At 36.9% G+C, this 27,791-nt stretch overlaps 1 protein-coding gene and 1 long non-coding RNA gene across 2 annotated transcripts; both read left to right on the top strand.

The window, feature by feature from the left end:
* Positions 1-280: 280 nt before the first annotated feature.
* Positions 281-15,024, top strand: LOC145693887 (uncharacterized). The gene is made up of 2 exons (XR_014132839.1): positions 281-640; positions 14,819-15,024. It is a non-coding gene; the product is annotated as an uncharacterized LOC145693887 (long non-coding RNA).
* Positions 15,025-17,028: 2,004 nt separating this feature from the next.
* On the top strand, positions 17,029-27,405 carry LOC145694343 (uncharacterized). Its single transcript, XM_081770469.1, has 2 exons — positions 17,029-17,905; positions 23,424-27,405. Exons 1-2 carry the CDS (start codon positions 17,438-17,440, stop codon positions 23,439-23,441), a joined length of 486 nt encoding a protein of 161 aa, XP_081626595.1. The 5' UTR covers positions 17,029-17,437; the 3' UTR covers positions 23,442-27,405.
* The last annotated feature ends 386 nt before the right edge of the window (positions 27,406-27,791 follow it).

Genomic DNA, 27,791 nt, shown 5'->3' with positions numbered 1-27,791 from the left:
CGAGACATTTACTTGAGACGAGTCGAGATAGGCTTAAATCTCGACTTGACTCGATTCGTGCGCATCCCCACCACTGAACCACCGTGACCTAGGAAAAAGCCATGTAACAAATTGTTTGTTAAATGAATATTTAATAACCTAATCATGATATAACTTTGGGCAAACTTAAATGCTTTTTATACTGTATCTAGAAATACTGTGCGCAAGAAGATAGTTTATCAATGTTTGAAACAGCAAGTTGAAAATATTTTCTTTCCGTTGTGGTATTATCGCGCCAGGAGACATGTTTAACACAGATTTTCTGATGTGATAATGTCATTTTCGATTTTCCAACATAAATTAGATTCGGAAACCTGTTCTGAGTGAAAACTTAAACAATTCAAGTCGTTTGATAGAGGATTTTTTTTTTAATGTTTACACTTTTCTATCAGTAAAGAGAGGTGAAGAAGCAATGTCGACACAAAAAATTATTTTCTTACTACTTGCTCTGAATGCAGTTGTTTGTTTTAGTGTTACAACAGCCAAAGATTGTGGAGCACCGTCTTCTGAATTCAATAAATGCATTGCTTGCGAAGACACAAGATGTGCAAAAGGCTGCGAACACGATTATAATGGAGTATGTGTCCCTACACTTGATTGTGTAAGTACTTTTAGCTACTTATTATAAGTTGTGTTCGTCGGTGGCAGATGTAGCCTGGGGCCAGGAGGCCTGGGTCCCCCAGTTTTTTGAGTGACAAAAATAATTTAAGCTATTATATATATATACTACTTTTGTTAGTTATAGTAAATTCATGGTATACCTATCACAGACTGAGTTCTGTCTGTCGCCCTCCAGGTTTTACCTTCTAGGTCCGCCACTAATGTTCATTCAATTTAATCTTTTCTGATTCCAAATATGCTGATAAAACTTGGTACACTGACCATACATTACTATATACAGGGTTACACAAAAGAAATAGGCAGATCGAACATTTCAGAAATCGAAAACTATTCAGAAATTCAAATCGCTTGCGGTATGAGGAGTCTCTTTATCCTTTTTATAAAGTAAATATTTCAGTTTAGTTTTGATTTTTGTTGGACTTAAGCATCTTTTCTCAGCGCCGAGGCTATATCAGATGTCGACATACTGTTTAAGGTGCAATCCATACCACCGTAACGCGTTCACAATATTATCTTACTGGAGAAAGAGCCCAAGACAACATGGACGAAAGATGCGTGTGCTAGCCACTTGATCAACGAGAGCTCATGAATGTTCCATACGTGATTCGTTTGTTGTACGGAACAAGTCAAGGCGGTAGTCTCACAAGGAAAGGTCGCGGGATGTCACTCTGATTTCATATCCATCCTATGCTCATTCGACTCCTTTTTATATATGAAAAAATTAAGCAACCGCAGAAATCCTCCATCGCAAGCATGTTTGAATTACGAGCGTTAAAATTGACTACACAGGAAAATGGTACTTGAATGACAGTACAGTCAAATAGGAAAAGCAAATACCTAACGACCCGCAGTGTGTCAAACGGGAGGCAATTAGCAAGTGATAAGATACCTTTTAAATATGTGGCCTTATCTTACAAAATCCATAACTTTGACCTCACCACTCTGTTGGGCACGCAAGAAAATCTCTCGATACCAACAATGAACCATCTATCTTAAAAAAAAAAAAAAAAAAAAAAAGGTTACTTCAAACTTTTGGGAAAATCTGTTCAAATTTGAACTTTTAAAGCTCCTAATTCAAAGACGCTTACGATCGAAGATATCTCCGGTTCCCTGATTGTTTCATATTGCTAAAACCTTAAAAAGGAGTCGTTTGAGCATAGTATCGATATGTAGTTAGAGTGACATCCCGCGACCTTTCCTCCGCAGTCAGACTTTCCCAACCCATGTCGCGAAATTTCAAAATTTAATAATAAATGTTACGGGCATCCAGAAAACCTATAAGTCTAGACTTAATACGACACAGTTTATTTTTATCACGAAACCTTTAATAATAATTTAAAGCACTGAAAACAATTCGATTCCCTATTTCAGGCTGCACCAGGCAGTGAGTGCCTATTAGGGTGCTGAGAAATTTTAGAATTTTAAAATAAATAGTATAGCTGTAAGTGTGGGCTTTATACGACACATTTTATTTTCGTCCTCCATTCGACTTTTCCCTGAAAAATTGAGAACACTGTACCTGTAGAATTGTACAAGCTCAACCAAAGTAGCTTCATCTGGATCAAACTTGGCATAATGGCAGACCCTGGTCTGTTATGCCTGTATAAATGTGTGAAATAAATATGTTACGCAGGCACCTGGTCTTGAGTTATCGACAGTCAAATTTTGAGTCGTGTCAATCAAAACAAATAAAAGGTACGCGCCATCGCACTAAACGTTCTCTCTCTTAAACTAAATCATGTGCTGTAGTTGTTAATGAAACCTTTTCTTCTAAAATAAGAACGAAATTATCTATAAGGCGTTTGTGGAATACTTCACCCAAAACTAACGCACCCCAAGACTAATAAATGATACGGGCCAGACACTACACTTTCTCTCTCCAATTCCTTAAACTAAATCATGTTGTGCTGTAGTTATTAATGAAACATTTTCTTGTAAATACCAACAGAATTATAAGGCGCTTTTGGAAAACTTTGGCCAGAGAAAACTCGTTACCAAAACAACTATACGTTGTATATTTTTCCGTAAGAAATAACATGTAATATGTTGCCAGTGGTGGCTTTAGCGGGTAGGCCGGGTAGGCACGGGAATACCCAAAAATTTTGAAAAAATATATAAACGATAAAAGATACAATAAATAATAAATATATTTTCCACTATTTATATTAATGATAGATAATTCTTTAACAAATAGCATCAACTATTACTCTAAAAGTAATTTCGTACTGTCATTAATCAATCAAATGTGCGTATGTATTCATAAGCGAGGGAGCGAGGCTACCCAAAATTAAAATCCTAAGTCCGCCCATGTATGTTGCGGTGATTAATGAAATATTTGTTTATAAAGTAACTACGAAATTGCATGTCGTATTTTCCAAAACTAAAAGAAAAAAAAACCTCTTCCCAAAAGTAAATTACCCAATTGTGGACATTACCCAACGAAAGACATTTGTACAACATTAGAGGAATCCTAATGAAATAATTATTTTTGAAATATAATCAAAATTACCTGAGTCGATTTTGAGAAAATATTACTAAAGAAACTCACCTTCAAGAGTAAACAACCCCTTGTAAATTTTTTTAGTAAGGTTTAATTTACACAACATAATAGGGTTAATAATGAAATATTTATTTGCGAAATATGAACAAAATTGACTGTGTTGTTTTTGAGAAAATCTTCCGAAACATCCCCAAGAATAAAATACCCCTTCTCGATTTTGTTTTTGAAAGAAATAACCATAGGGATTCAGATACATCCCATCCCCATGCGAAGAACGGGCATTTCAGCTAGTCAATTATATTTGTTGACCTTTCCAAACCAATTTCTACCTACAGTATGAATATTCTGGCGCCGTACATGCTTGACACATATTTGATAACGAAAAAATATAGTTTATTTTTCTCTTTTATGTATCAGTAGTTATTTATATAAGCACAACAAGAAACGTCAGCCATAAATCTTCTAATTATCTCGAAAACTTTCTCGTGTCTTTCTAGTCACTACTTTATACCAAACAACATAATTTAAATGTACGTGAAAACAAACAACTTATTTCTTTTACATATTTCAATTGATCTTCTTTATTTGTTAATTATTTTAAAATAACCGAGTTTCAGGTATAACCGTGAAATCACATTACATAGGAATCAAGTAACAATGAAACCAGAGGATATTTGGAAGACATTGCCCAGAGTATGTATATTAATAATAGCATTTCAGAATAAGTCTGAGGAGAAGACTGAAAAATTCACGTAAGACGATTCGAACCCCAGACATCCCAGTTTCGGAGTAGGATTACAAACTCTGCTTAAAAAAAAAAAAAAAAAAAAAGTAAAACGGACCACGCAAAACACTTTAATTTCTGGTTCAATTCATCATTTCATCAAGTTTCAATTTATCCCCAATAGATGCCAACTCCCGAACGACGTTTCTTGCCATCTTGCGGTTGAATGTGTAACTTCTACCGTTCTACAATTATACAGAATGACCGAATATCAACTGCCACATTTTAAAGCCTAATAAAATAAAAAGTATTGCAAGTAGAAATTTGTTTATTCATAAATATAAAAGGACATTGAAAACAGTCTGTAATCGCTTTGTATCGATTTGAAACAATTGACAATACAATTTAAAAACGATTTCTAAAGGCCACAGTTTGTAATTGCTCAATATTCTTAGACAAATGTCCACTTTTAGGTCGGTTAGATTTTTGTCTTCTTTCAACGCTGAGCCCGTTGTTCGGAAATTCTCGATCGACTGCAAGTTAGTGTTACGTGGAATAGCCAGCTTTAACCGAGAAGCTCTTTGCACAGTAATCACATAACCGCCGCTTTTGCAAAACTTTTTGACTGCATACGTGCAATGAGCTCCAGACTAAACCATAACGGTAACTGAAAACAGAGGAGAGTGGTGAGCTGTTGCTCCTGTCGCCCTTCGACTGACGTGCTACAACAGATAAAGAAGTGGGTGGGTTACTGGGTATTATTGACAATAACTGTATTGTCAATTGATGTGGCTCTTCAATACACAAGAGAACAGGGTAACTGAAATCAGAACAAAGAATTTACAAACTGTTACCAATACCATTTCCTACCTTCGAAATCAAGAAGTTGGTGTGGGGGCCAGCCAGAACGCAGATTATAATAGATACATCATGAGTTTACTATAAGCTTTCAAATATATATAAATAATAGCTTATATTATTTTTGTCATTCAAAAAACTGGGGGGGGGGCTAGTCCACCCCTGCCTCGGCTAGATCCGCCACTGTGCAAAATCTTTTTGAAAGTTAGAGATTCCAAAATGTAGTTCTGGTTGCGTATGTAATTGGCTACATCTCGCGGCCTCGATAATTCGAATTTTTGCGCAATAATTAGAATTCTGGTATCGAAACACAAACTGCGATAATTTGAGATATTTCTAATCAATACATTAATAAAACAATATACTGTATAATAATATTTGGAATTGAAGCAGAAGCTTTTCTGTTGATTTAGAACTGTGGTTCTCAACCTAATTCCTATCACGACTCCCATTTTATCACATCCTCTTGCCAGTGACCTCCTTATAATTTCAGGTTTGTAATAAATTTGTGTGGGATTTTTAATAAACCTATTGTGGAGATCTCACGATATCCATCTATTTCTATAATAATATAATCCTTTTCTTGTATATAGTGGATACAGTAACTTCCCTAAAAGCGAATGAATTAAAACCAAATTTGGTCATTTCATTCATATTACAAATATCGAATCCGATCCGTTATACTGTTTCAAAATGGAGGCCCTTTGAAAAATTTAATACTTCATACATAACTCACTTAATTTTGGGTCATATGATAAAAAATATTTTCTAAAGGTTAAAAAAAAGAACTTGGGCAGTTGTTAAAAAAATTATTGAGTATTTTAAATGACTTGATAATGTGCGTAACGAAGATTGAATCGGACATTGCCGCACTAGTGAAATAACACATCATGCTCATGTATTGCATTGGCTTTCAGTTTTAATTGTATTTCAATATGCAAGTTTTCTTGCATTTGTATTTTTCTAGTATTTCAGTATGCAGTTCTCATTAGTTCCATATCATACCTCTTTCATTTAAATTGATTTTTAAATAACTCTGCACCTGTTGAAAATGTTTAGTAGACCTATTTTTGTTGTTCTTGACAGTATGTATAAAAAAATAAATAAATAAAATTGCCTATCGAAACAAAATTCAACATAATATTTAAAAATATTTTCCGATATTAGATTCTAATTATATTTATACCTTTCGCTTATCTTCGCGATCCCTATGAAACTTTCGCGACCCCCAGGTGGAGAAACTCTGTTTTAGAACAATGACAGAAAGTCCTCCGTTTAAGTAATATACAGGGTGAGTCAAAAGTCCTTGGACACCTGCATAAGTTTGAAAATCGACGGAAAAAGTAAAAAGTGATGATGGGAACAGAGGTTTGATGAGGGGCCGCAACTTTTGGAGTGTATGTCATTCATGGCCGCCATCTTGAAATTCGCCATTTTGGATTCAAGTCATTTTTTTTAAATAGGAAGGGAGTTATGACACATCAAATAACACTAGCTTGAGCTCAGGAATTTAGTGATGTAATTTGTTTTTTTCTATTTTATACAGTTTAGAAGTTATTAATGTTCAAAGTGGGAAATTACCTTGATACTGAATGCTACAACACACGTTCTACGTGTTGTCCATCCCGTACAATGCACAGCTGTAGTCGCCGCAACCACTCTGACTGCACACGGAGGAGAATATCTCCTGAAATTTGGTCACAGGCTTGTTGGATGCGTTCCTCCAGATGTCTCAAATCACGGATTGTCTCAGAATACACTATCTGCTTAAGATGTTCCTATAGATAAAAATCAAGGGGCGTTAAGTCAGGGGATCTGGGCGGCCACTCCACGGGACCGCGGCGACCAATCCACTTCCCTGGCAGTTGTTCATCCAACCATTCACGGACACCAAGTCCATAGTGTGGAGGGGCTCCATCGTGCTGAAAATAAGATGGAAAAATGCCGTCAGCGTTTAGTGTGGCAGGGAACACAAGGTCCTGCAGCAGCATCAGATACTGTGGTGCAGTTAAGGTGTTGTAAATGAGAAATGGCCCAATGATGTGGGTGTCCCATATGCCACACCACACCATCACCTTCGCTGGACTATGTTCTCGACTCGGGTCAACCCACACACCAGTGTCGACAATTATGTCGATTAACCTCCCCGTTCAAAGTGAAATACGCCTCGTCGCTGAACACTATGCCCTTGGCAAACGCAGGAGTTGAAAAATGTCAAACCAAAATTTTGAAACAAAAACTTTAAAAATTTTTTCAATCAAAAATTTTCAAACAAAAAATTTCAAACGAAAAAATTTACAAACAAAAATTTCAAACAAAAAATTTTCAAACAAAATTTTTAAAAAAATTTTGAAACAAAAAATGTCAAACAAAAATTTTCAAACAAAATTTTGAAACAAAAAATAAACACTTTCAATTTTGAGACAAAAAATTTTCAAACAAAATTTTCAAAGTAAAAATTTTGAAAAAATTTTCAAACAAATAATTTTCCGTTTCACGGTTAACCGTCAAACATTGTCCGGTTTTTAACTATTCGATTAACAAATAAACGGTTTTGACCATATTTATCAGTGAGTGCAAAATGTTGAACGAAAGTGTTCAAACCAAGATTTTTAAACAGTAATTAATAAATGTTAAACAAAACTTAAAACCGAATGCAGCAAAGATTTGAAAAACATCAGCCAATCAGATTGCACGAAAGATAGTGATCAACCAATCAGATTGCATGAAAGATAGTGATCAGCCAATCAAATTGCATCAACAATAACTTTGTCAGTGTCAGATTACATCACCTTGTGATTAAATTTCAGTGTTGTAGCATGTATTGTCTTTAGAGTATGAGTCATAAGATTCAATAAGGTTACCTATCAGATTTCTGAAAACTCAAGGTCAAATCAATCACCACCAATGATCTTAGACTACGAGCTATCACTAAAGTTCAAAGTATGGTTTCAAATTTCGCACCTCATACTAAAAATTTTGTTTACTACAATTCCCAAATTTAAAGAATGGTCCTACGTACCTCTCTCGATATACCTAAGTCTTAGAATTAATCATATCATCATTATATGTTCAATAAGGTCAATAATCTCCGTCAATTGTTTACCTTAGCACAACCAACTGTTGTCTAGAAGTGTGTACTCAAACTTAAGAAGTACCACAACAAAGGAAATGAATACCTCATCAAGGTCAATCACGTGGTACATCGTATCGCTTACGTTTATATCTGGTCCATAGGCGGGAATAATCAAAACTAATGACGTAATTTCATTTTGACAATTATCCTACAAATTATCCTACAAAGTTTCAATGTACCAATGTCCTGGACTCCTAATCCCATCATATGTCAATAACTGATCACGTGATGATACTAATATTTGACAATGATTTTAAAAAAATTAAATGTAATCTTTAAGTTTTACGTCCCACGGTTATGCCGGTTAGGCTAAAGCAGACGGTGATGGTGAGAGATGAGTGAAATGGTGGAATGAAGAAAGTGGGAGGAAACGGGAGAACCTCGATATAACCCACGAGCACGGTGTTTGTCCACCACAAAGTTCACTTGGCGGGGGCTGGGATCGAACCAGTGACCCCAAGCAACAGAGGTTAACGCTCTACCACTGAGCCACCGCACCCCCTACCCAATGAATGAGATACCACCCAATTCTAAGAACAATTACCAATTATTGATATGACAATAAGAAATGTACCCCTCCCAAAATTTAAGATTGGTACACAAATACATTTGAGTCTTATGAAAAAGTAATAAATCATGTACTCATTCAATGCTAAAGCCGTATCAAAGAAGATAAAATAGGTCAATAACCTTTAAAATTTGAATATTTGGCCATAAGAGGACACCAACTTATTTGATAATTCCCAAATTTAAGGAATGGTTCACCCAAATTTATACTAATACATATTAGAGTCCTATAGTACTATATTAAATGTTTAAATTTGGCAATTTCCAAAATTTAAGGTGGAGGCCTATGTACTTCAAATTTGTCAACGAATGCACCAATGGGTGATATCAATAAAACGGAGAAGTTACTCATTACGCCCAATTTTGAAGTAGTTACTCGCATTGGTATCAATAAAAAGAGAACTGAGCACTAGTCGTCTCGGCTGACCTCGGAAAAGCCCCGCCCTTTTGAAGTAACCACACCTCTATTCTCGAGCCGAGTAACTACTACGCGTTTGATATAAATAAAAATCAAAGACTCCTCTGTGATGCTAGTAACTTCTCCAAATTTGTGGAGCAAGCTAAATAGGTGACTCCGTGCGAAATATGGCAGAGTATATGATTGTTTTACTACGTAGAAAAACTTATAAACTGCATAGAAATGTTGGAAATGGAGATTACAAAAAGCATTATAAGTTTATGAAAGAAAATGTAGAGTGGTTAGCACAACATTTTTTTTAAGGAGAATCAACCGAAATTCCGGGTGGTGGACTACGTAATGATGAAAAGATGCGGGTTTTCTTCAAGGGCGCCGATCCTGTGGGGGCCAGGGGGCTCGGGCCCCCCAAAGCTCATGTGGGCCCCTATTGTATTTATGAATATACAATATTTGGCATAATTTGAGTGCAATTTGTCTTAAAATCCTGATATATATACCTTCTGCATCTGAATGCCCCCCCCCCCCAATTTACAGAGAAATCGGTGCCCTTGGTTTTCTTGCGTTACGTGAGTGATCCGGGATTCCAGGTCGGAATGTCAGGGGATTCTGGTGTGGCTCAAAGTACTGTCTATGTCTACCTGAAAATGGATTGTTTCCGGAAGTGTGCGTAATATGCAAACAGCAAAGGCAGAGTGGCAAGAACAATATACATTTCCGGGTGCTATCGGAGCACTTGACTACACACAAGTGGCATTAAAGAAACCTAGTATTTTGGAGAGTAATACGTTAATAGGAAGAGCTATTTCGTGGCTAAGCGGTTAGCGTACATGCCTTTGGCATAGGAGACCCGCGTTCGATTCCCGGCAGGAGCTCATGTGGTTCGGATTCCACGTTAATCAGTGGGTTCTGTCTCATATAGGCACACTACTGAAAAGGACGTTAAACTAATAATCAACTCAACTCAACGTTGATAGAAAGGGTGTATATATGAGAATGTATTTTGTTTATGTCAAGGCGAAAGGGGACACGTATGGTGTGGCAAACGCAATCAGATGGACGTGATTTATGACGTGGGTGGCTGGACTTTTTTAAAAAGAAAACAAAGGAGCCAAGTGTCTGATTTCGTTCTTAAAGCCAAACAATCTACAAAGACCTTGGACAACACGTGATATGCGCTTGTCGCGTTAATCTTGATATTGCTGGATTCCAATCAACATCCATCAGCTCAAATAGGTTCATTCCCATGGTTTCAGTATTACTTTCTTCTTTCCCGTTTTTTTTTTTAATTTTTTTCTCCTTTTTTATTTTTGTTTTATTCTCGCTCGAATATTAAAGATTCTCTTTTGAATTTGTGTCTCAGTCGTAGATGTATTTGATATTTCGTTGCATTTCACTGTAATTACTTTCAAAGTTTCGGCTTTCCTTCGTTTACTTTCTGGTAGCTGTGACTTTGAAAGTACCACTGGAAACTCTTTTACAATATCCATAAATGCACTTTGATTGAAGCTGTCGTTGCTACTTGCCAGTTTCATGGCTTTTAAGATACTACGCCATAGGTTAAAAACAACGAAATGACTGCGCGATGAATGGGAGAAAAGAGTAATCACTTCTTTTATTGATACGACTCAGTGCTACGTGCAGAGGAAGCGCGAGTAAACGTTCATAAATCTGGAGCAGACTAGACCTGAGTAGTGGCTTGTTTTATTGATACGAAATTGAGGGAGGAGATTACTCCAGCTGTAGTTACTCCGATTCTCGAGCAGGACTTCTCAGGAGTAGTTACTTATTTTTATTGATATCACCCAATGTATCTCATCATCATCATCATAGATATTCTGCCTTTATTGGCAGGTCACTTGCCGCAGCTGAGAAGCTTCCATGCTCCACGGTCCTCCGCTAACCTCTTCGTCTTCGCGTATGATCTTTCTGTTTTAATATCATCCATCAATTGTAGTCTCCTTCGTCCCCTCCCTCTCTTTCCCGCCACCATACCTTCTAGGACGTCCCTCATGATACAATTTCTTCTTAGACAACGTCCCTACCAGTTTCTCTTCCTCTTCCTAATAATATCTAAAAGTGGTCTTTTCTCACCCACTATTTCTAACACTCTCTCATTCGTTTTCCGCTTGACTCAACTAATTCTTTCCATTCTTCTCCACACCCACATTTCAAAGGCTTTCAGTCGATTTTCGTCACCTTTACGTAATGTCCACGTTTCCGCCCCATACAGTACAACACTGCACACGAAGCATTTTATGAGTTTTTTCTCAACTCTTTATTCAAGGTCCCACAAAACAGACTTTTCTTCCTCCTAAAGGCTTCTTTCGCCATTCCTATCCTTGCTTTTATTTTACGTTCGCACTTCATGTCATTACTAAGAATACTACCCAGGTATCGAAAACTATTCACTTGTTCTATTTTCTCCCCTCCTACTTTTATATTTGACACAGACCGCTTCGTTCAAATCACCATGGCTTTTGTCTTTCTAACATTTATTTTCATCCATATTCTTCAAAGCCCTTTGTCATTTTTTCTAACATTTTATTGATTTTCTTTTCAGATTCTGCAAGAAGCACCATATCGTCTGCAAATCTTATGCATCTAATTATTCTACCTCCTACCGAAATGCCATCATCATCATGTAGGTTCTTTTTCACTATCTCTTCTAGATAGACATTAAATAGTGTTGGCGAGAGGCAGCATCCTTGTCGAACTCCCTTTCCAATTTCACTCTCTTTCGTCAGTTCTTCCTCTATCCTAACACTTACTTGTTGGTTCATGTATAAGTTTGTTATGAGTCTTCTATCTTTCCATTCCAACCCTATCTTCGTTAGAACTCCCAACAACAATTCCCAATTCACGCGGTCAAAAGCCTTTTCTAGATCAATAAATACAACATACACCTCTTTCCCTTTTTCTATAAATCTTTCGCCGATCGCCCTTAATAATCCAATTGGATCTCTTGTGCCCTTGCCTCTTCTCAACCCGAACTGCTCCTCCTCAACATCTATATTTGTTCTTCCATATAACCTTCTGTTCAGTATTCGGAGCAGAATTTTAGCTGCATGAGATATGAGACTAATAGTTCTATAATCCTCACATCTCTTTGGGTTCGATTTCTTAGTCATCGGTATCATGATCGTTTCAGAAAGTCTTTTGGCCATTCTCCTGTTTCATATATTTCATTGCATAGTCGCAACAATTCTTCCTTTCCCTTGTCTCCTATATTTTTAATGCATTCGATTGGTATGTTATCTATTCCGGTTGCCTTTCCGTTCCTAATCTCGGATATAGCCTTTTCAAACTCATCCCGAAGAATACTAAACCCTTTATCATCGTCGCCTACTTCATTTTCTACTTCAACATTTAGGCTACACGGTCTATCCCTACTCTCATAAGTCTTCAACGTATTCTTTCCACCTTCTTATGACCTCATTTCTCTCGCTGACTACCTTCCCATTCTTATTTTCTACTGCCATCATAATACCCCCTTGTTTCCTCCGAAATTCCATAGATTTCACCTCCTTGTACATTTCCTCATATTTCCTAACTCTTTCTAATTCTTCTATGTCCTCGAATTTTCTTTTGTAAAACTCTTCCCTCGCTCTGTGTGTTTCTCTTCGTAATTCATTATTTAACTTTCTGTATATCTTTCTGTCCTCTTCTGTATCAACCTGTTTCCACATCTTCCTCTCCCTCATTTTCTGCAACATCTGCTCTGTAACTCATGGTTTCTTAGCAGTTTTGTATCTATATCTTTAAAAAAAATAGAATATACCCCTATACATGCCCATATTCTCATATAAGATAATAAGACCTCAAGAAATGAAATAAAATGGGTCAGTAACCTCTGAAATTTAATTTTTTGATAGTTCTTTACCCATGAAAGGGAACGTGATGGATCACCCAAATTTATAGTAATACATATTGGGGTCCTATACTATGCTACCGAATTCTTAAATTAAACAAATTCCAAAATTTAAGGGGTGATCCAATGTACCCCTCCCAAATTTTAAGAAGGGTGCACTAATATACATATGTCTTACGTAAGATAATTCACCCTTATACATACCCATATAATCATATAAGATAATAGCACCACATAAAAGGGGATAACTTAGGTCAAAACCAAAAATGTACAACGTATTACTTACGTTTACATTTTGGCAATTTTTTAGCCATGAAAGGGAACGAGGTGGACCATTCAAATTTATCATGATACATATTGAGGTCCTGTACTATGATACCAAATGCTTAAATTGGAAAATTTCCAAAATTGAAGGGGTGGGTCAATGTACCTCTCCTAAAATTTAAATGGGTGCACCAATATACCCATGTCTTATGATAGGGAATGGACCCCTATACATGACCATATAACAGTATTATATAATAGGACTTCATCCTAGGGGGTAAAATGGGTCAAAAACCAAACACGTAGTACAACGTATTCCTTACGTTTATATTTTGGCAATTTTGTACCCCTAAAAGGGAACGAGGTGGACCACCTAAATTTATCATGATACATATTAGGGTCCTATACTATAATACCAAATGTTTAAATAGGCCAATTTCCAAAATTGAAGGGGTGAGCCAAGGTGCCCCTCTCAAATTTTTAAAGGGGTGTACCAATATACCCATGTCTTTTGAAAGGTAATGAACACTACGCCTATATAACTATATAAGTTAATTAAACCTCATCAAAGGGAATAAACTAGGTCCAAAAACCCCAAATTTAACTTTTTGGCAATTTTTTATCCATGAAAGGGAGCGAGGTGAACCCCTACCACTAATAGAGGTACATACCATGGTCCTAGGCTACCATACCCAATTTTTAGATTTGGCAATTTCCAAAATTTAAGGGGGTTGGTCCTAGGTACCCCTGCCAAAATTTAAGGAGTGGGCCAAGGTACCCCTATCAAAATCTAGAGGGGGTGGTCCTAAATACCCCTAGGTCATTGACCTGGGCCAAGGTCATTGACCTTTGACCTATGACGTCACTAAAGTTTTGCTGACTCGACTAGCCATAGTGCGGCCACTACTACTGCAGGATCCAGTTCGTGTTGTTCAGTACCCCACATGCAGAACTCCAACCGGCGATCAGGGTCATCCTCGTTGAGTTTATGTTGCATGTGCGGCTTGTAAGGATTCCACTGATTGGCGTGCAATATCCGGACAACGGAGGATTGGCTTATTGCACATGCTAGGGATACACGACGGGTACTTCGTTTAGGACTTTTTACAAATGACGCAACAACCGCCGTTGCAGCTCCTCATTGGTGGCGGTCTTTGGTCGCCCACTACGTGCCCTATCTTGAACAGAGCCCGTCTCCCGGAATTTGGTGATCACGTGAGCCACCGTGCTGTGCGATACCGGTTCTCTGTCTGGGTACCGTCTGTTTAGTCAGCTGCTATTGTTCGGTAGCTGCGTTCCCCTGATATAAGGATGATTTCGATCTTCTGTTCACGTGTCAGACCCATTTTAGATCACCTGGAACAAAGAGAGAACTGGGTCAGTATCAAGGTAATTTCCCACCTTTGAACATTAATAACTTCTAAACTGTACAAGATAGAAAAGAACAAATTACACCACTAAATTCCTGAGCTCAAGCTACTGTTATTTGATGTGTCATACATCCCCCTTCCCATTTTAAAAAAAATGACTTGAATCCAAAATGGCGGATTCCAATATGGTGGCCATGAATGACATACACTCCAAAAGTTGCGGCCCCTCATCAAACCTCTGTTCCCATCATCACTTTTTACTTTTCCAGTCGATTTTTTAACTTATGCAGGTGTCGAAGGACTTTTGACTCACCCTGTATTATTTATAATGTTTGTTTCTCTGATTTTTAAAACTGTGACAATAAAAAATGATACGTTTATTAAGAAATCAATAAAAGAAGCAAGTTCCAATGAAATAGTATTCTATTAAAAGATTTTTTTTTTTCATTATAGCCTGGCTGCAAGTGTGATTGAGGAAACTCTGGTGCCATGGACGTCGTTACCCAGGTTCGGATCTCATATTATGCTCCAGTTTTATACAACCTCTGCGGTAAAAAGAAAGAACCTGAAACGCCAATCAAAATGACAAAACAATAATGAACATTATTAAAGAAGATTCAATTTTGTAAAATAAATAAAATAAATTAATTAAAAATTAATATTTCTGATCAAAGTTATATAAGCAGCATATATAAACATGAATCCTTTTTATTTAAAAGAAGCGTAATTATATTGCAAGCTGCCAAGTTTAAGGGTGACTGCAATTTATTCATGAATGTATAATCTTGTTCAAAAAATCTGGACATCAATCTGTCTTTTAAAAGTCATATTCCTACACACTCGCAAGTGGGAGAAATTCTCTCTCTTTTTCTTAGGATAAAGGTCCCATTTTTCCATACAAAATTCATATTTAATAAATAAATAAATAAATAAATTTCGTCCGTGCCTAAGATACTGAGCTTAAAATAGAGATGAAATGACAAGAATTTTTGGACAAGACTGTACATTCTCATAAAATTCCTTGGTATTTGAAAAAAAACCAGATTTCATTGTTTTCTCGCGTACTTTCTGATTTTGTAAAAGGTTCGTACCTGGGCATGAAATGTGTCTGAAACATGGACATTTCGATGGATGAAAGAAGACAGCTGGACGTGTTTTGAGATGAGAAAAAAGAAAAAAAGTTATGGGATTTTTCAGTTTAACGTCCCACAATTATGCCCTTTAGGCTAAGGGAAACGATGGTTAAGGAAAGTGAATTATTTGAATGACATAGAATTTTGAAGTAAACTTAAATTTAAAATTTTATGTGTTAATCAAAACATTTCGTATCAGTGGCAGGACATTATAGGGAGAGGAAGAGAAAAGTTTCTCCCGACCTAAACTTAAAATTAATGCTGCATTTTAATTATCCAGTTCATCACAAATAATATTTCGTTATTTCTAGTTTACCTGGTAATTAACTTTTCTTTTTAAAATGCTCTTCCAATAAATTATTCAATGTATGTAACTCTTCAAACAATTTTTCAAATCTAGAACTCCTCGTTGGCTAAGCGGTTAGCATAAGAGCCTTTGGCGTAGGAGGCCCGGGTTTGATTCCCGGCGGGAGCCCATGTGGTTCGGATTCCACGTTAATCAGTAGGTCCAGTCTCATATAGCCTCGCTGCTGAAATGGACGTTAAACTCAACTCAACTCAATTTTTCAAATGTATTATTCTTAGATCAGTGAAAAACTTTATATATATATATATATATATATATATATATATATATATAAAGTTTTTCACTGTATATATACTGTATATACTGTAATGCGGTACTGCTGCACAATAGCGGAGCATTACAGACTATTTTGTTGAAAATGGAGGCATTGTTTACTGCAAAGATGTAGATGGTTTATTTTAGTCTTTGGGACATGAACATAATCCCACCGAGTGGTACTTGTTTATTGACAACTCTAAACTTTGTTTAAAGGCTTCTTCATATAGATATGTTCACTCATCTGTTCCTGCAGCATATGCGGCTCATACAAAGGATATGTATGAAGTTATGAATGCGTTATTGAACTTCATTGAATCTATCTATCTATATATAATCAAATGGCATGTGTATGGGAACTTGAAAGTTATTGGTATTCTCAAATGAATGCAACAAGGATACACCAAAATGAAATGAAATGAAATTTTGAGTTTTACGTCCCACGGTTATGCCGGTTAGGCTACTTACTTTTAATGTTTCTGAAGAATCTGCTCTTACACTAAATTACACTATTCTTGTAACTCACACTTAAAACTTAACTTGTATAGGCCTAAGGGAAAATAAAAATAAAAATATGCATGACAAACAATTACATATGAATGAGCTTTTGTAATAAAACTGACTTTACACAGCGGAGACGGACAATCCTATTGTTTCGATGTTCTTGGAGTTTTGCTGGCGTCTACTATTAATCCAATGTTCTCGGGATTGCTGTCAGAGTGAATGTCGCTGTGCTGAGCTCAGCTGTATGGTAACGAAAGCTCAGCACAGCGACATTCACTCTGGCAGCAATCCCGAGAACATTGGATTAACCCTATTGTTTGTTTATTGCTAGCGCTAAGACAAAATGTAAAAAGTTTCTAGGGACCGCGTTCGGATTATCGATGTCCTACTGTATTTCCGTTTTAACAGCACCAGTAACTACCATCTTTACACTTATTGAAGCACAGGCTCTTAATTCTGTCCCTGATAAAGGCACGGAAAATTTTCTTGAAGCATGACCTCAATTCAGAGAATAGCATTCGATGCATTACGTTGAGTAGGAAAATACTCAGGTTTTATTTTTTAAAAAGACAGAAATTTCATTCTTTGAATATTTTAACACTCCTCACGAGGTGAACGACTGATAAGCAAAGGGGAACTGTTATATGCAGACACGAAAACAGATCAACTGAGCTTTATCTACGCTGGCCTTCAATTCACTATGTCAAGGCTAGAATCTTTGTGCTTTGTCAAACGGCAGAGTTTCCACATTACTTTCTGTAGCTTTGTGGATAGAATCTCTTCGTTTTGTTGGTGATAGGAGCAGAAACGTCAATGAAAATAAAAGACACATTTGTTTATAGATTCATCATTGTTCTGATCACAATTGTTGAAGATGTTAAACTGCTTTCTGTTAAAGAGATGGTGAGAGAATCAGCAGCACTGGGTCATGGCAAGAGCCATTTTGTTCTCTACGGCACGGACAAAATACCGTCCCTCAACTCGCTTCATCCAAATCACGACGTGAAGGAAATTTTGGAGGAACCTGTGTTGCTTCACAAGCAAGAGTCTCCCCAGCAATTCGCAGAGGCTCTGGAAAATTCCATAATGAAGGACATGAAGTCTGAATTAGAGGATGAAGTCCCAAAACACAAGGAAGAAGTTCCCGAAATATATCTGCGAGACAACAAGGGCCAATTTATGTATGAGATGCGAAAACCTTGCATTTTCTGTGATTTATCCCAGTGTCCTCCTGGATGCAAACCAGATCATGCTGGCATATGTCGATCTACAACTTGTCTGGTAAGTTGTCTTTTGTTTTACTTTTCTAAATTATATTACAATTACTATAGTACACAAGACGAAGTGAATCAATACTGAAAGTTCCAGATATTAACACGATAGAGGGAAAGTGTAGAGATGCAGGAAACGCGAAAATCGCTACAATTTTGTATCAAAATTATATAGAAATTTCTTAATTGATAAAAGTATCTTGTTAACACCCCTAAGGAAGACAGAAATTAATCTATAAATATTTATTCGGATGTTTTTTTAAAAAAAGAACCTATCGGCCTTATGCAGAGTCATTTTGACGAATGATTACCGTCATACTAAGGGCCTGACTACTGCAGGAAACATATGTTAATCGAACTCTTTAGTATGGCACTAATTACGCGTCAGAGCGACTCTGCATAAGACCCTACAAGTTTTAGTTTGGTTTGATTTAGTTTAACGTCCCACGATTATGCCTCCTAGGCTAAAGGAGACGTGGATCTACTGATTATAGTGGAATCCGAACCAATTTGATCGTTCAACTGTAGCCCCACCGGGAATCGAACCTGAAGAACCTACAAGTAATAGTAAATTGTTTGTGACGACGATTATTATCTACAAGGCTGCTCAGAATCATTGTCGGGATTTCAGACGTTTGTCATGTGCAGTAGGCTTGAGAGAGTGTATCAGGCGCGTACACAGACATTTTTGTTAGGAGCGGTCCAGCTTTGGAAGGGAGTCCATTACTAGAAGTCTATATACTATTGAACGGGTTTTATTCTACACACAAAAAGATGACAAACAATTGTAAAATACTTCCACCAAGGGCGTCGATCCTGGGGGGAAGCGAGGCCCCCCAAAGCTCATGTAAGCCCCTATTGTATTTTTGAATATACAATATTTGACATAATTTGAGCGCAATTTGTCTTAAAATCTTCATATATATATATATATCTTCTGCATCTGAACGCCCCACCCCCAAATTTACAGAGAAATCGGCGCCGTTGACTTCTATCTATACTTTCAGGGGAAAAAATTATAGAACCAGATTGTTTCTATAAGAGAAAGAGTACAGATGAAGTGTAAGGTCAAATTTTCATGCTACATCAATCATTTCTCTGTTAAACAAGGATAGTTTTATTGAGAAAGTACAAAAATGTACTTTGAGTTAAAAAGATATTTGGGGGGGGGTGGAGTCCGGACCTGGTAGACCCCCCGTAGTGTAAGTATTTAATTGTCATGTATTTAATAAAATAACAGGCCTCCCTCGTGACTTACGATTAGCATACGCATTTTCGGCGTGGGAAACACGGGTTCGATTCCTGGTGGGGTTCATATCATTCGGATTTCATGTTAAGGTGTAGGTCTACGTCTCATATAGCCTCGGTGGTGGAAGGAACGTTAAACTCCAATTATTTAAGGGCCGCGGTGGCTCAGTGGTAGAGGGTTCACCTCTGGTGCTTGGGATCCCCTATTCGATCCCAGCTCGCGCCAAGTGGACTTTGTGGTCGACAAACACCGTGTATGTGACTTTTCTCGGGGTTCTTCCCTTTCCTCGCCCTTCTTTCATTCCACCATTTCATTCATTTCTCATCATCACCGTCTCCTTTAGCCTAGCCAGCATAATCGAGGGAGGTAAAACTCAAAAGATTTCATTTTTCATTTTCCAATTATTTAATAGAACAACACACCATGTTTTTATTACATACATTATAGGTGGTTTATACAGGGTTTTCAAAACAATACCAACAACGTTTGAGAGGTGATTCCTGACACCAAGATAAGATAAAAAGTATAGATCAACCAGGGTGCACAAATGCTTCCTTTCGGAGTTTAGGCTGCCGAAAACATGAAAAAAATTAACTTTGAAGGTTCATAACTCCAAAACTATTGGAACTACTGTAGTCGGGTCAAGACTTTACTTAGGAACTAAAATGTGCGCTATTCAAAAATATGTTTTAGAATCCTAAGGTATTAAGGCAACAATTTTTATAGAGAGAGTTTGGCTACGAGCATTATAATTTGAAGCACTCACCAACTACCTCTATAAATTTGTTACGAAAGTATCCTAGGATTGTGAAACTTAGATATTTGGATAGGGCACATCCGACTCCGGTAGGTACCATAGTTTTGGAAGCTATGGGCCTTTAAATTTCACTTTTTTATGTTTTCGGCAGCCTATAACTCCGAAAGGAAGCATTTGTGCACCCAGGATGGTCTATACTTTTTGTCTTTTCTTGGTGTCAGGAATCACCTCCCAAACGTTGTCGGTTTTGTTTTAAAACGCCCTGTATATGCATCATTAGCGATTCTACAAACATCAGTATGATAATCGAGTTACCACCCAACTTTTTGTTATGTGTAAGATGTTATTCTGATTTTTATCTTTACTTCTGTGACATTCGTAAAGGGGACGGAATAAACATGACCCTTTGCGTATCCTCATAGGAAGAAATCACATTGGTCCCATCTGGAGAACCAGATGAAGAAATGAATAATATCTGATCATCATCGGTCCGATCAATGATGATTTTAGGGGGAGCGGAGCAAGGGCGCCGATTTCTCTATAACTTTGGGGGGCCCATTCATAAATATATATATATATATAACAATGAAAAATACATATGATAAAACACATATTCATAAAAATACACGGGGCTCACATGAGCTGGGGGGCCTGGCCCCCTAGGGTCGGCGCCCATGGAGCGGAGGAAAATCCCTCTACGTTCATTCTCAATATGGTTTTACCAATATTATTGCAATACTACTTTTTGCAACCTAGTATTGAAAGCCCCTCTCCCGGGGAAAATCTCTTGAAATCACCACTGAATCCGATGCCCATCTTGTGGTGTCAACTGAATGCTGGTTTTAAAATATTCTTAATTGTCGGTGAAATGCACAAGGTCTCCAACGATTTGTAATATGAAATCTACATTGTTCTAGTAGTAATTAGGACACTTTCGCGCTCCTAGGTTCCTGGTTCAGGACCCATTGTCCCTGGCGCAGAGGCCATGGTCCATCCATACATAAGACCATCAAATCTAAATTTTGGCAATGGTATGTTGGCCCACCCCTCAAATTTCAAGAGGGGTGCATAAGACTTTTTTTTTTTAATTGCCGAAGTTAAAAATTTGGTATGGTAGTATAAGACCATCTATAAGTCTGCTTGGTCCATTTCATTCTCTTTTATGGGTAAAAAATTGCCAAAAATTTAAATTTGGGAGGTATCCTAATTTATCTTCTTTTATGACATTATATGGTTGAGTCCAGAGTTCTTTTCTCTTAAATAAGACATGAACCATTGATGTATCCCTTTTAAATTTTGGGAGGGGACCACACCTTAAATTTGGAAACTGAAAAATAAAAACGGTAAATGTTCTCTACGACTTGAATATATGATTCTGCAAGTACATCTGCGCGATATCTTAAACGACAGAAGTGAGCAGGACTGGAGCGCAAATTTCTGGCTTCCAGGGGTTCCAGGTTCGGTTGACCTCGAGCGAGCTATCGTCATACCGTGGGATTCGGTAGCTGATTACACCATAGGGAAGTGAGCTTTCTTTAACACTGGGGTATCGTACATTGCATATGTAGGTAGATTCCTGCTTGCTAGATGAGTCCCCCCCATCGTTGATATAATTGGTAAGGACTCAAGACTTGGTACAATATCTTACATTTGATTATAAAAATTCCAAAATGTTTTTGGGCATCTATTTGCTGCAACTGCCAACTGTTGAATAACGTTAGGTGTCACCCACTTTAATTCATATACCCTAAGATTTGAGACACTAACGCCATCTCGTGCACGGAAGACCAGGCCCGTATTTAGGTAAGTGCTAGTCTGTGCTCGAGCACAGGGCGGCAAAATTTGGGATATTTTTAAAGATTCACAATAAAGTAATATTTAAAACTAGCAACCCGCAGAGTCCCGCGCAAGCGCGAGAAAATATGTTAATGTATTTAATTCATTCTAATTGCAGCAGTTATTAGCTAGCTCCTCTGATTATTTTTAAAGTCATCCGATTATTATTTAAGCTCATCTGATTATTTTTAAAGAGATGAGGATGAATTTGAACATCATGGAAACTAATACCTCAGCAACCTCGAAAACTATGAATTCAACACCAATCAAGTATAAAAATAGCAACCCGTTAGGTTGATTAAGAAACAATAGAACGCATTTTCTCCTTACAGTAAATTAAAACCTACATGAATAAATTACATGCCAGTATTGAGACAATGTGTCCCCAATGGATGAGTGATTAAGCTAGTTGCCTTATAATCAAGGGGTCCTGGGTTCGATTCCCTATGGGGAACAAATGGTTCGGATCCCAAGTTAAGCTGTAGATCCCGTCTTTAATACGTCATCATCACCCCATGGAAGGTAATGGCAAACTACCGGTTGTTCACCTTTGGGCAGAACACCACATCATAATCACCAATGAGAGAATTAGGCCATTTAAAATTACGTTGTGACTTTTGTAACTTGTAATACCTAAACTGCTACTCAACAAGAGCTGGTGTGTTTGGAAAATCAGGGCTTGTTTCCTTGTTTGAGACATAGGGTCTAAGTTTGTGCGGGGTGGGGGGCAAATTATTTAGAGCACAGGGGGGCACAATATATAAATACGGACCTGCGAAAGACTCAATACTTCATAGACTGCCTGATATACATATAATTCTGTTTTTCCTCCTTTGGCACCAGTGTTTTGTAGTTTGAGGAAATTTTTACCTACTTTCCGGGGGGGTTGCCTGAAAATGTGAAAATTCTGCAAGAAATTTTACATACTTTACTATAGTAAGTAAGATTTTGGAGGGGCTTAAGCCCAGAAGCCCCCCCCTAAATACGCCACTGGTCGTGAGTGTTTGTGTTCAAAGTAACATGATTTGACCTATTGTTGGCTGAGTGTATTTCTGTGTATATGTTTCTAAAAAAAAAAAAAAGAAAAGTTAATAATAGAAGCAAAAAGCAAAGAAATAAAACAAATTTGTCTGCCACTTTCTTTAATATAACTAAATTAGTCTTATCACATAGCTTCTGTCATAGGAATTAAGGACACTCAACAAACACTTGTCATAGGAAATGGCCATTCAAAAACTAGGGAAAACTGCATAAGAAAAGGGAAAAATTTTGTCAGTCAAGGGAAATTTTCTTAAGGAAACCTACAAACATTGCTGGGCATCAGTGATGCCAACCTGTGGAAAAAATCCCATATCGTGGGAGTTTTTGATCTTATTTCTCGGAAAGGGATAATAAGCAGCATATATGGGATTTTTCGAGATCGAAATTTACGGCTTATTCATTTTAGATATTGTAAAAAGTGACTAACACAAAGAAATTTAATTTTTAATATTACAGCATACTTTTAATTAGTATAACGTGGGAAATACACGCGTAAAATGAGATTTTTTGCCTCTCGACATGGGATTTCATATTGTTTCAGGTTGGCATCACTGCTGGGCACTTTTGCACATTGCTGGATTGCAAGATCATTGTACTCTTCCGAAAATTAATATAAATAATTTTGCTTTTAATCTTTATTTGCAGACTTGTCCTTGCGAATAGCAGTAGAAAGAGCAACGAAGAAATGCAGAGATGGATTTATATTACTGTATTAATATGTTCGACATAATTTATAACAGTATATGTATGACAATGAACAGGAAGTTAACAACTGAACATCGTAGAAATATATTTTACGCTGCAAATTGGAGAGTACGAATTAACAGTGTGTGAGGAGTGATAAAGCTACTGTAATTAATCGTAATTAGTTCTTCAGTGAGCGTAAGAGAAGATACTATAACCGATTAATTTAACATTTCAAAGCAGAATAATGAAATGGCATGACGTCTCATGGTCATTGTTTACTAGTTCGTTGCGTTTATAAAATTATTTTCTGTTTGGTAGAATTTCAATTATGAAATGCGTGCTGGAAAAACGCAGCACAGAAATTTTAAAATGAACTATGATTGATAGAATAGTAAGGAAGTCTCTTCCTCATCTACTCCTAGTCTTGGCAGATTCCCCCCCCCCCCTTATAATGCATATGACATTGACAACACCAACGGAAGTACGTGTTCAATTACAATTAATCTACGTCATTGAAAGTAAAATTCAGACTTTTTTTTATATCTCTGGTCTACTACCTTGATCAAAAAGTTCCCGGAATCACCACCGTGTGGCGCTCTGTCACCTGACTTGCCTTTTTCTTTTCGTGTGGGTTGCCACAATTGTCAGCGATATTCCTTCCCAATTTGAACATCCTACTTTGGCATTTGTGTACGTGACACTGTGTTGAGTACAACTGTTTGAGTGCATGTTTCGATTTTTGGAATGGAATTAATTTTGCAACAACGAGTGTGTATTAAATTTTGCGTTTAAAACGGATTCAATGGTGCAAAGACCTTGTAAATGTTGGAAAAGTGTTTCGGCAATGATGCTCTAAACAAAACAGTGGTTTACCAGTGGCGAGCACCCAATGAACCAAGACCGAAAAGAAACACGTTGTTTTCACTCGAAAAAGGCGATGCTCACTGTTTTCATGGATTACAACGGTGTGGTACATCATGAATTTCTGCCACAGAGTCAGACATTCAACAAGAAGTATTTTTTGAGCGTTATGAAGCGTTTGTGTGAAGCAATCCGCCTAAAAAGAAAAGATCTCTGGAAAAACAACTCGTGGATTTTGCACCAGGACAACGAAGCGTCAACCAATGCTATCATTATCCGCGAGTTTCTCTCCAAAAACGTAACGAATACCATTCCCAGCCACCGAATTCATCGAATTTAGCTCCGTGACAGATTTTCCCGTTTGATCGACTCAAGAAATCATTACGGGGAACGCGTTTTAGCAACCGAGAGGAGATAATACTAAAATCGATGACGATTCTGATGGTCATACCAAAAATCGAGTCGAGCCTTTCTATTTGGTCTGTGCCTCTTCTGGCGCTGCAGTCAGTAGTGCTTTCCCGTACCTCCCTCAAAAGAGGAGGGAGTTGTTGCGGCCGAGATCTTTCAATTATTAGATGCGGAAGCGTTGCCAAAATGAATTATTTCACGGACTTCGCTGTTCTCTATCTTGTTAGCAATTCTAAGTAGCCTACGATCTTCACTCGTCAAGACCAAACGATTGAATGACAAATTGGCAACACAGTTGAGGTCATTCACTTCTTTTCCGTAAGCAAAGGGAGAATTTCCTCCGTCAGAGGGTGGCCGAAGTATAGTTCGCATAGTTTCCGAGGGCATAGATGAGAAAGACAGGCTCTGCCACAAATGTTTTGAGAACTGGACCAAACGCTGGCATAAGTGCGTTGTAGTTGATGGGGATTACTTCGAAGGGGACATCAATTTTCAGGAATAAACTTGTATTTTTAATTTTGTGAGTGAATTCCGGAAACTTTTTGATCAAGGTAGTATTCGTGTGGAAAAGCGATAAATGTTGAATACAATATGTCAATACATACTTCTGACCAAAAATGTGCAAGTTTTATTATGAAAGCTATTGCTACCATCCATTGTTTCTTCAATTTCGGCGTATTTTAACCTCGCTACCCTCGTAGTGTATTTTAGGACTAACATTTTGGGAGTAAACAGTACAATAGGGAAACTGAAAATAAAATTTTAGACATGAAAAAATGGAATCTTTAAGTTTTACGTCCCACGGTTATGCGGCTACGGTGAAGGAGACGGTGATGATGAGAAATGAATGAAATGGTGAAAAGAAAGTGGGAGGAAACGAAAGAACCCAGAGAAACCCATGTACACGGTGTTTGTTCACTACGAAGTTCACTTGGCGCGAGCTGGGATCGAATCGGGGACCCCAAGCACCAGAGGTGAACGCTCTATCAGTGAGCCACCGTGTAAAATTTAGTTTGGCTTGCTTTTATTTATTAAATTTTATCCTTCAAAAGACTGACAAGTTGGTAAATTGACCTGTCATTGTAACCTAAAGAAGGAAAGAAACATGACTTTCTGTTGTTTGGTTCAGAAAGATACTCTGAACGAAGCTGGAGTGAAACTAAAATGTAACTAATTAATGATCGAAGTCAGAACTTTTTTGTGATATATTAAAATTCTCAAGTAAGCTTGTAGTGTTATACTTCTATCTTAAAATATTATTATTAATAATAATAATAATAATAGAACAGATGCCACACATAGACTATTATTCTATTCGTGGAACAACATTTTTAGACAATAGGAAGTGTAGGCTATTATGAAATGCTCCTTTGTGAAGAAGAGTTCCCTCGCGGCTATATGTAGGCGTTTTTGGCCTGGGAAACTAGAGTTCGATTCCTGACCGAAGCTCTAATGGTTTCGATTCCACGTTAAGTTGTAAGTTCACGTTTCATATAACCTTAAGCCAATTGGCGTTGAAAGTGACGCAAAACGAACACACTTCAATGCAATACAAATTACTTTATGAAAAGAATGGAAACAATCTGAAATAAAGCAAACATTATTTCTTCATCAAATTTTAACAATTGACTGCTTGTACCAAAAGTATTTTTATGAAATTAATATTTAAAAATAAATAAATGAGTTATAAATGTCACGTAAAGCTATGTTTTGCTATAAAACTATGATTAGTATGAAAGTCTGGATAATTTAGAACAATGGTTACGGTCCTTGTGATTCTTGTAGTGAGGACATGGACATTCAAACAAATGTCCTTCTTTGCTGTGTAATTAATTGTCAAGAATTTTTCATGTATAATAATTACATTTTATATATAAGGTAAACAAGAAATGTATTAAACATGTGAAGTAAAATGAAGGTTTATTTAGAAAAACAGAATTATTATTTAATCTTTCTTACTTATTTGTATATACTAGCGTATACCACTCGTGTTATCGCGGACAATACTTTTTGTCTCTTCTTTTTCCTACGTTCCATTCCTCTTCGTCTTCGATATTAAATGCAAGCGAATATCACAAATAAATATAATAAAAAAAAAAGAAAGAAAGAAAGACCTCTCCCAACTACGCATACGCAATTTGGTGCAAAAGACCATTTACGCAAAATTCAAGGTTCTACGTCAAATATAGTTTCAAAAATCTCGCAAATAGCAAAAAGGCTCGAGCATTCCTCTTATTACAGGGTGTCTACTGATACTGGAAATACTTGAATTACACTGGAAGTTAATTTTGATACTGGAAATTTGATCCACATACTGTAAAAATCATGAAACTGGTAATTTGTCAACAATACTTTTTTGTAATTGTTTTAATAGTCTTAAAAACAATTTTCTATTCACTGGGATTGTAATTTTTTTTTTCAAAGCATGAGTTGTATACATTTTGTAATTAGACGTTTAAAGCAGTGGGTGGAGTTTAGGGCTGTGAGGGGAGTTGGCAGGCCCTTTAAAAATGTTTAAAAAATCATTTATATTTAAAAAAATCAAGGCTAATTAAATTCATTAAAAATAAAATATTCATTTGATGGTAAAATAATTACAAACCTGAAATCATCAAGAGTGCGATTATTCCTAAAGAACTTTTAAAAAATCATTGTATTAGGTACTGGAATTATGCTGATAGTTATACTCAATATACTGGAAATATACTGAAATTTTGAAAATGAAACTCAGTAGACACCCTGTATTAATAAATCATTCCTGAAATCTCATCTTATTTATACCCTAGAGAGCAAGAAGAATATTTATATAAAATTTTAAGGTCCTATGTATTATAGTTTCAGACATCTGGCGAACAAAAAATTATTTAAGTCCTTAAGTATAGGGAATCCACAAAACATCATCTTACAGCCTAGGGTGCAAGGAGAACATCTATACAAAATTTCAGGGTTCTATGCCTTCCTTATAGTTTCGGAGATCTGGCGAACGGCAAAGGAAAACTGTTTAAGTCCCCCAAGCTCCTCAGGATACACGATTTCCTTAAATATGCCGCTTCGGGT

Source organism: Thermobia domestica, chromosome 9 (genome assembly GCF_964235325.1).
Source record: "Thermobia domestica chromosome 9, izTheDome1.hap1.1, whole genome shotgun sequence".
Taxonomy (NCBI): Eukaryota; Metazoa; Arthropoda; class Insecta; order Zygentoma; family Lepismatidae; genus Thermobia; species Thermobia domestica.
This window is presented reverse-complemented; position numbering and strand designations above follow the sequence as displayed.

Coding starts and splice junctions, on each gene's coding strand:
- LOC145694343 (XM_081770469.1), top strand. CDS start 17,438: ATGAAAATAAAAGACACATTTGTTTATAGATTCATCATTGTTCTGATC.